Source organism: Triticum dicoccoides, chromosome 1B (assembly GCF_002162155.2).
Source record: "Triticum dicoccoides isolate Atlit2015 ecotype Zavitan chromosome 1B, WEW_v2.0, whole genome shotgun sequence".
Lineage (NCBI taxonomy): Eukaryota > Viridiplantae > Streptophyta > Magnoliopsida > Poales > Poaceae > Triticum > Triticum dicoccoides.
In genome coordinates this window covers 591,873,218-591,883,168 of record NC_041381.1, presented here as the reverse complement: position 1 = coordinate 591,883,168, position 9,951 = coordinate 591,873,218, and the positions used below count along the sequence as shown (strand labels likewise).

At 41.8% G+C, this 9,951-nt stretch overlaps 1 protein-coding gene across 2 annotated transcripts in view; it reads right to left on the bottom strand.

Moving 5' to 3' along the window:
- Positions 1 to 3,608: 3,608 nt before the first annotated feature.
- LOC119348955 (serine/threonine-protein kinase tricornered-like) overlaps positions 3,609 to 9,951 on the bottom strand; it is a 10,120-nt gene continuing 3,777 nt past the window's right edge. For both annotated transcript variants that reach the window (XM_037616964.1, XM_037616963.1), the window contains exons 4-14: positions 9,129 to 9,212; positions 8,795 to 9,036; positions 8,472 to 8,709; positions 7,447 to 7,526; positions 7,249 to 7,333; positions 6,593 to 6,724; positions 6,392 to 6,505; positions 4,594 to 4,641; positions 4,369 to 4,453; positions 4,217 to 4,273; positions 3,609 to 4,124 (exon numbers count right to left, since the gene is read on the bottom strand). In XM_037616964.1, the coding sequence (XP_037472861.1) occupies positions 4,003 to 4,124; positions 4,217 to 4,273; positions 4,369 to 4,453; positions 4,594 to 4,641; positions 6,392 to 6,505; positions 6,593 to 6,724; positions 7,249 to 7,333; positions 7,447 to 7,526; positions 8,472 to 8,709; positions 8,795 to 9,036; positions 9,129 to 9,212 (1,287 nt within the window). In that variant the 3' untranslated portion in view covers positions 3,609 to 4,002. The remainder of the gene's footprint in view (positions 4,125 to 4,216; positions 4,274 to 4,368; positions 4,454 to 4,593; positions 4,642 to 6,391; positions 6,506 to 6,592; positions 6,725 to 7,248; positions 7,334 to 7,446; positions 7,527 to 8,471; positions 8,710 to 8,794; positions 9,037 to 9,128; positions 9,213 to 9,951) is intronic.

The following is a 9,951-nucleotide window of genomic DNA, read 5'->3' as shown; positions in this document are numbered from 1 at the left end:
CCCAGGAGCGGTTTTGAAAGCCGGCATGTTGAACTGGATTGAGTCGCCCGAAGAAGAATGTGAAGTTTCGTGATAATTTGAATCGGAAGAATTGAGCGGCAGACGAGTGAGACCCGCCAAAGGATAACAAGTGTTTAAATCGGGGGTGACCTCATTTCGGCACTTCCTCAGCGTGTTCGGTAAGCTGGAGGAGAGTTCCGCATCCTTGCTCGTCCGACTCTGCCGCCGGCTCTCGTGTTGCTGTTGCTTCAAAATAAAGTGAGGATCCATATGAGCTAAGGGGTGTGAAAATCTTACTTTCCGGGTTACTCTTCGGATTCTTTGTCTTGGCAAAGGCTCGGAGTCAGAGGAAATAATAGTTACCTCTTCTTCCACTCCCCGACTCGTTCCCGTGTCGTCCTGATGATAGTCAGTGTCAATAAGATGATTGAAAAAAAGAGCCAAGAGAATCAAGGGCTACCTCTGACTCAGAGGTGTCATCTCGTTGAAATAATTCAAAAGCACTGGGCTTCTTTCCTATTTTCTTGGTGGCTTTCCTGGCGGCCTTCTTAGCCTTCCTGGCTCTCTTTGCAGCCATGATCATATTCTTTATTCCAAAAGTCATCATCAGCCTGTCAACATCGTCAAGGTTGAGCTAAAACAAAGTATTAAGGATAAAGGTAAAATAGCCGGATCAACGACTTACTTTTGGTGTTGGATTAGACTTGCAGAAAGGGCTTAGGCCCACCTTGCTGCAATCAGCTAAGCTCTCATTCAGAAGAGATTTTATCATCTCATTGATAAGGACATCAAGGTAAATCATCGGGACTGTGGCAAAGAGGATCCTTTTTGTCACTGGTGTAAGTACACATCAAGGCAGAGCAGCGGCTCAGGGGGATAACCCGCCATGCTACCCAACACCGGACCAAATCAATGTCATTTAAGCCGTTACCCAACAGAGCCTTGACTTTGGCAATAGTAGGGCGAGCTTCTGGCGTTCTGCAGTTGTTAACTTGTCAGGGAGAGGATGGTAAGATTCGAGACGCAGAGCGCGAATGCTGGGCAGAGGATTCTCATTAGCCGGAGAAGTATCTTGACAGTAGAACCATGTCTGGTTCCAGTTTTTGGGATGACTTGGCGGCAGTGCATAAGGAAAAATGGCGTCTCTCCGCCGTTGGATTGAAACCCCGCCAAGTTCCAAACTAGGTCCATTGGAATATTCATTTTGGCGGTTCAAGTAAAAATATTCTCTGAAGAGTTCCAAGCTGGGCTCTTCTCCAAGATATACCTCACAGAATACTTGAAAGTTGCATATGTTAGACACAGAATTGGGTCCGATGTCTTGAGGGTGAAGGTCGAAAAAGCTCAAAACGTCCCTGAAGAACTTGGAGCCGGGCGGTGAAAAGCCCTGGTTCATGTGATCAGTGAAGACAATAACTTCCCCTTCTTTTGGATGAGGTTTCTCTTCCGTCGGTTTAGGGGGGCGGTAAGACATGACATCCTTTTTGGGCAGATAGCCGAGTTTCACAAAATCTTCAAGTGTGCTCTCCGTGACGATGGAGCGAACCCAATTAGAGGAAGTGGTTGTTTTGGGTGGCATTGTGAAGAAGGAAGCCTAAAAAAGAATAAATTTGCCGGTTCAAATTTAAGCCGGAGGGAAAGGTATTACAGCGCATATTCAGAGTGGCGGCTTAAAAAGGGGACTAATGGTATATGACTAATTATGGCAGGTTATCTAAGCCGCCATGAGCAGTTTGATGTTATCTATTGAGCATTGCAATTAAGGCCGGCGGGTACGAGCCGTCATGACTAGGTGGATCTATCCAGGTGCAGTTTTTTGCTAAGTGCGGCACAAACAGATTTCACAGATTGCAAGTATTATTAGATCAGCGACAATTTAGAAAAAGGAAAAAATTTAGAACCTAAAAAACCAGTACAGGGGTTCATAAGCTCTGATGGGATCTCTTTCCAAAGAAAGGGGGTTCGCTGGTATTAAAGGAGAAGGCAAAATAGCTACGCATGAATTTTGTTCCATTTTTTAGAATCAAAAGATGTTGCGGTGGAAGAACTTACGAAGAACACGACAAACAAGTTGAAACCCTAATGCAGATCTGGAGTACGGGTAAGCAAGTACTTACAGGCGCATATGAACTGTGGAGGAGAACAGTTTCTCAAATTGTTGGGGATATAACTATTAGGTATGACCCGCCCAGGAGGGGCCGGGTTATACCCATGGCGGTTCATCATCATGAAGCCCATGAAGATATTTGAAGATGGCGATTTAGTTAAAGGGCCCAAGGCCCAAAGGCGGCTTAAGGCCCATAGAGATAAACCACCATATATGTATGACTTGAGTTATAAGGCAAGGCTAGATAGTCATCGAGCCGGACACTGTTTATGAGCCGGTCGAAACTCTATAAGCCGCTGGGCGTCGACCTCTGTATATAAAGGGACGACCCGACGGCGGTTCAAGGCAAGAAACAACAGATCGAAAGCTAGGTCAAGCGGATTCGCTCCCTGGTAATCGAGACATAAGCAATTCCACCGAAACTGGATCGTAGGCTTTTACCTTCACCGCAAGGGGCGGAACCAGTATAAACTTTCGTGTCCTTTGTCCCGTTTAACCCCTTTAAGCTTCCTAGTTGCGATTGCTTCACGACTAAGTCATTTTGCTAGGACATCTGCCGTGACCTTTCCACGACACAAATTGTATTTTACCAATTGTGTTATTCACATATGTTAATAGAGTGTCTCAATGTTTTAAAAAACATATATACTGCTCACTTTCTACATCTACTATAAGTCATTTATTTACGACATACGGTTGTGCCTTATTTTTGGTAAATGATAAGATATTTTGCAAGCTATGCAAGAATTGCAAAAAATGTTATTGTACAGAAGGTTGTAATACAAGTCACACAGCTTATTTTGCAGAAAGAACTTTTGTAATTTCTGCACAAGTCGCAGATTGTAAGTACTAAAAGTAAAATGCAAGTTTCTACTAAATACCCTGTCTGTTCCAAATTATAAGACGTTCTAACTTTTTCCCGAATGGGATATATATAGACACCTTTTTTATGAGTTCGTTCACTCATTTCAATTCATATATAGTCCATATCAAAATATCCAAAACATCTTATAATTCAGAATGTAGGCAGTACATTCTTTGAACTGTATTGTAAGTTGTAACCATGTGACTTGAATTCCAGACTAAGCTGGGGAGACGACGTGAAAACCTATGGCTCCATTTTCAGCTCTGGTTAGCTCGAAAGATTGCTCATTGTTCTCTTTTGACGCGCAAATGCTGGTTTCAAGTGAGAAAATATTGGTCCCTGCCTCCCTGATGTACCCATTTCTCGTTTTGCTTTCGACGAAGAAATGCAAGTGGCGAGCCGTACTCAACATGTTACTCTCGACACACGGGCAAGAAATCCCCTCACCTGTTCCAAGCATTTGCATGAACTTCACCACTTTCAAATGATTCCGCAACTAAGCCAATGCCAGAAATTACAAGTTTCAGAACTCGTAACGCACATAGAAGCATTAAAGCAAACCGGCTGAGATGATTGCAATAGGGTTTCAGTAAGGCAAAACCAGAACAAACGTAACCCACAAATCATCATTGCCTGTCAAGATCTTGATAACCATATCAGTCAGTTTTACTGTGAGCTATAAAAACCTCTTCAAAAGGTTCAGAAAAGCAGAGGTGAATTCAATTGTAATACACATGCTCGTCAGAGCTGGTAACAGTATACACTTATGCTGTAGCCAGTAATAGCCGGGGACCCATCGCCGAGACTGTCAAACCAACATACGGCGAACCAAACAGGCATCACTGCTAACATCAAACACCATACTATTTTGGAGACAGGGGATGGATTTTGTTTTAACAAATTCACTAAAAAGAAAGCATCGGTTAGGATTTACAAAAGCTGGACGGGGTAACACCAAGACCAAAAGGCAACAGTTTTTTTTTTCCTCTCTTTTACTTTTCTGTGGTTTACTTTTTAAAACCTCCATATCCTATTTACGTCGAGGTTGGTATTGTTCTGGTGGGGCGCTTGAGTGAGAAGAAGGTTGTCCCTCCTTATGGGGCAACATATTTAAGAAACTGCCGTGCACAGGTTCATCTTCATCCATGCTCTCTGTTTCAATACGAACAAAGGTAAATGGATCGTGATCAAAATAAATGGTGAGGTGGGGAACCAAATGTAAAATACTGGCCAGTGCTAGTTACCAAACAATGTCTTGATGGTTGGCCGTTTTGATTTGGAGCTCTTTTTCTTCAGCTCGGCTGTTGCATAAAAGCACCATTCAATTCTAAAACTAACGAACTAAGAATACAAAATCCCTAGGCCAAAGGCAATAGTGCAGTCAAGAGAGACTAACCAATCCCGGCAACTTCATCGTCATTCACAATTTCAAAGTTCTTGTACGTGTACCCAACAAAATTTGCATCCTTGGATGGAAGCATCTGGAAGAAAAAAAATCTTCAGTGCCGGCATGAAGCTGAACATGAGTGAACTCAATATTCCCATGACATTATTATTATTAAGCTAAAAAAGCACACTGCAAACACATGCATGCTGCATTTCATGTTGAATTCAGGCATACCTTTCTCCATGGACCCGCCTTAGATGAACTCTGAACTTGTGCTCCAGTCTGCAAAAATATGTTGAAACAAAGGTAAATGGAAGCATGACACCTTGAGCTTTTGACACAGTTCTAATTCAAGTCTCAACAGCATTTATCATGGAGATCTAAGTAGTAGGTACATGGGGACAGGCCCGTCGACGAGGGGGAGCGAAGTGAGCGACCGCACAGGGCCTCCAAAATCGGGGGGGGCCCGTCGATAGAAAAAAACAGTAGATGAAAGATTGGTTCATTGCCTCGTGTCGCTGAAAGTTCGTAAAAACCAGTACAAGAAACGTACATGTCCATGCTACTCGATGGCTGGATGGAGCACGGAAGGCAAAATCCTTATAGGCCAAAAAGCTAATCAAGGCCCAATGCCCCAATCAGGCGCTGGAGGCTTAGAGCCAGGACAGAACTCACATCGGCCATTAGGGCAAGGTGCGATGCGAGGCCCTAGCAGTCGTGCTCGTGCCGGCGCCGTTGCCTCCGATGATCCAATCACATTCGGCTGATCGTCTTGCTGCCATGAAAACGCAACAGCGGCAGACCGTGGTGCCGTTCCTTGCTTCGATCAGGATTCAGGAGGGCGCCCATGCCTGGACTACTGACTGTGTTTTAATCTCCGAGAGTAAGGTTCCCTTCTCAGTTTCCTTTTTTTGGGTTGTATTTGAAGATCTAGTCATCTCCTGATTGTTACCATATATGGAACTAATTTTATTCCGTTTGATCATTTATAATTTGTTAGGTTTACTTCCTAATCTTCAGCATGTCTACTAGAATTAGGAAGCATGATTCTGATGCTGCAAAGCGTAAGAAGAAACAAAGACAGGAAGTCTAGGTGCAGTTTCAAACGGGTGCCCTTGAGTACTGTGAGGGACACTCAACTTTATTCTGAAAATCAAACTGCAGATGTTAATGTTGATGATGGCCATGATGGTAATGCAGCAGAGGTTGAGGCCCGTGATGCATAAATTGATGATGAGAATTTTGTCGATGAAGTGGGTGCAGATAATTCTCAATGGATTGGCAACAATAGCACTTGAAAATGATATCTTGGTGAAGATTAAGTATGATGATAGGAAGATTTTATTTTCAAGAAATACGAGACGAATGCTCTTTTGGTAGAACAAGAGGTTAGTTTACTGCTCTGCTATCCTTTACTGATTTTTTAGCATAATAGTATTTGATATGTCTAAATATTGTAAAAAATAAAACATATTTAAAATTAGATAATAAAGTGAGACTGTGCTTTAGGCATATTAATTCTTCTTCTATTACATGAATTGTTCAAAATTTCGGGCTATTTTTTGGTTTTCGCCCGGGGCCCCGAATTTCTGGAGACGGCCCTGCATGGGGAACATGGCCGTATTTTAAAAATTGTGCCGTCCCTGTGTCAAAACCTGCTTTGGGAATATTTAAGTGTATTTCAAAATTAAAAATGCAAGCCTCTAAAAATAAAAGGTGAAAACAGGTAAAACAGGTTATTAACAGCTTCCATGCCAACTGCAACTGTCAGTACATGCATATTTCACTGCTCGGAAATATAAATGCACAGCATTCTGGAATCTCTTAAGTTAGCCACTGCGTAACTGTGAGCCATGCCAACAGTCAATGCATGACAGATCACCGTCAGCACAAAAAAAAGTGGAAACATACTTCAAGCCACTTTGGTTATCGACTGTCATGCACTGCAGAAACCATCAAGTGTCTGGAGCAGGAAATACTATTAATGCATATTGTCTAGAAAGATATACAAAGTGGAACCACAGAATATTACCTCCTCAAATTTCTCAAAGTTCTGAGTATCCAACTCGCCATTAACTTCTGGTATGAAAGCAGCTTTCATCTGATACAACTTTTCCCATTGGACACCTCTAAACCATGTATGTGCCTGAAGTGGATGATATGGTGTTATCAGCTAAGCAGGTAACTGAGAGAAATGAGGGTGTACTGTGTAGAACCAAGGTAAGGGACACACTTTTATTTCATGGGCTCCTTTTGTTCCAAGTCTCTGCTCAACATTACAGAGAAGTTTGCTAATGAGATCCTTAGTTTCAGAAGAAAGCTTTGCCTCTTCAGGAAATTTCAGGTGACTTCTCCAGTTCACAATCTGGATGAACAAAAAAGAGTATCAAACAGATCAGATTGCATTTTCGTACAGTTATACGAGTATTTTGTGTGCCAATGAACAAGTTAGGTGAATTGTTGAATAAAAAATCCTACTACAGAACACTAAACAGGGTAAACCCAATATCATGCATGCGATGAATAATAGAGTCCATATAAGGTGTATAGTAGGGAACTAGAGATGAGCTGCAGTGACCAGCTGCAACTATCAGAATCTATCCACAGGGTAGTAAAATGACAGGCAATTCACACTACTATGGTGCATCTATGCATTTTGCCCTGTCCTATGTGTTATAGATTTGACTAAAGTCAGTCTCGTGCGAGTCTGGCAAGCGTTACATAGGCTGAAGATACCAAATACTCCCTCCGTCCCAAAATAAGTGTCTCAACTTTATACTAACTTTAGTACAAAGTTGTACTAAAGTTGAGACACTTATTTTGGGACGGAGGGAGTATCAAATAAACATCCTCAGTGATTGATTCATGAAGCCTGTGTGAGAGACATACCTTTCTGCAGGTTGACATTGGATCCTCCGAATAAAATGGGGGATAACCAACTAGCATTTCATACATGATAGCACCAAGGGACCACCTAATAAAGAAAGAAATGTGAAACCAAAAATCCATTAAATACATAAAGCATGTGCAATGGAAATTAAGAAGTTTAACGACTAAAGAAAACCATTACAAGATGAGAAACCTAACCAGTCACACTCCATTCCATATCCTTTCTTCAATAGAACCTCTGGAGCAATGTAATCAGGAGTACCAACTGTAGAATACGCCTGTATGACACAAGAATGACCAGCATATTAGCTATGCCAGTGGGGCATACTCGCTTGTTAACATAGCAAAACATAGACAACAGATATGAAAGGAAAAGCCAAGTCAAGATACAAATCCCACATAAGAAAAACCAATGATTATCAAGAAGTACCATAATACATCATTTACACAACCCACTAGAAGTTCAAGCTTAGAATATGAGGTATTTGATTTCCTTGCAATAGTTATCGCCCCACTGAAGGAAGGTAACTGGCTTTCTTGAGTTGAGCAAACATTATTTAAAACATCCTGCAATTGGATTTGACTAGGTTCAACACCATGAAGATTGGCATGTTACACCAAAACCATGCCTCCTTAGATCCGGACAGCTTATGTTTATGTTCATGTTTCTGTATTCTTCATTTCTCATAGTGCTTCCTTGAGAAAGATTCATGTTCAAAGTAACTCCGACACATTTTCAGCGAAACAATAGATAAAAACTTGAAATTTGATATGGTTTTTTGCAAGGTAGGAGGCCAAGAAAATGGATGCATAGGTAATACGAAGGCAGCATAAAGCCTCTGTCTGGTTTGATGCCCCAAGTTGACAAGCCAACATTTCAGCAATGTCAAAAGTTGCCACGTTTCGGTATGAAGGTTGGTTTGCTGCCAATTCTGTGCCAAATTTTGGCAATGTACGTTAGGATAGTGATTGATTTGCTATCAACATTAGAGACGAGATAATGCCTTGCCAAATTCCGTCAAATCTTGCCAACATTCATGGAGCCAGAAAATTGGGGACCACATTTCTACAAACTATTTTGGCAAGGCATGAAACCAAGCATATGCCTGTAGAAGTGTACTACAAACATTAATATATCAATTTATTAGACATGGCATCATAACATTGTTAATATTGTTTCCCAACCATCAATAAGTTGATTCCATCCTAGATGTGTTACTTACCAACATCCGACGGTTCTTTTGCCAATGTGACAGCTGCTCCTGCTGCGTACGCTTCGGTGCAGAAGAGTTAGTTAATCGACTGGTGTTATCGGGTAAAGGTTTAGCACCTTTTCCAGGTGTATAATCCGGTTCATTCAAATTTGGAAAATTACTGCTATCCAAAGGTTTGCACAATCCAAAGTCAGAAAGCTTCAAGTGACCACTGAGATCTAACAATAAATTATCTGGCTTGATATCCCTGACAGAACAAACACAAAAATACATCTTAGATTACCTAAGCGGCAGAATTATTAACAGAGCAAGAGAACCGTTATACACGATACCTGTGAATGTAATTGTGCTTGTGAATGGACTCTATTGCTAGTACAGTTTCTGCGATGTAAAATTTTGCTTCATCTTCTGTCAGAGTGTCCTTGCGCATGAGCAAAGTCATCATGTCACCACCAGGAAGGTACTCCATGATGAGATACAAGAACTCATCATCTTGAAAAGAATAGTAAAGCTTTACTATGTACGCACTATCGACTTCTGCAAGAAGGTTTCTTTCGGCTTTGACGTGTTCCACCTGAAATGTGTACAAACATGACAGTGTCAGGACAGCATATAACCAGAAACGGAAAATACAAAAAAAAAAACGGATAAACCGTACACAGTTACCTGGCCCCTACGAAGCATTTCAGATTTCTTAAGCTTTTTCATTGCATATACGCTTTTAGAGGTCTTCTCTCTACAAAGACGCACCTGCATAATCACAATCCAGAATGACATTAAACATGAGGCACATAGCGATGACCACAAAAGTACAAATAACTGGCGATGATTACTTCATTACATATGGCCCAGTTCTTTTGGCCGCTTATGACGATGCCGCCCCCTCCCCAACTTATTCTAGAAGCCACCCCCATATTGGTCGGAGCTTCTAAAGAAGTCCCCCACGGAGGCTTCTAAACTAAGCTAGGGAGGGGGCAGCTTATTATAGAACTCGCTAAAAGAACTGGGCTGTAATCGGCTAACTGGGCATACATTTTTACAGTGCAGGAGAAAGAAGAACACAGCTGGAGAAGAATATGAAGGCATAGGAAATAACTGAAAGGAAATATATCAGAAGAACAGAGCACACCACTAAATCAGGCCAGCATGTAAACGTTGCTTTATAAGTATACGGGTCAACTGCACTAAGCAAAAACATTATTCTCATGTGCTCTTGCTGAAAAGGACGAAAGGTGAAATCCTTGTATGAAGGGATTCTTTTTATCCTGATGTGATATATGAAGGGCGGACCTGGCGCAGTGGTAGAGTCTCCACTTGTGGCCTGGAGGTCCTGCGTTCGAACCAGCCTCCTCACAGAATTATTATGCAAGGGGTAAGGCTGTCCTAGAACCCAGACCCTACCTTGTGTGGGAGCTTTCAGCACTGGGTACACGCTTTTTTTTACGTGACTATATATCTCTACTTCACTACCATCTTATAAATTGGAGTT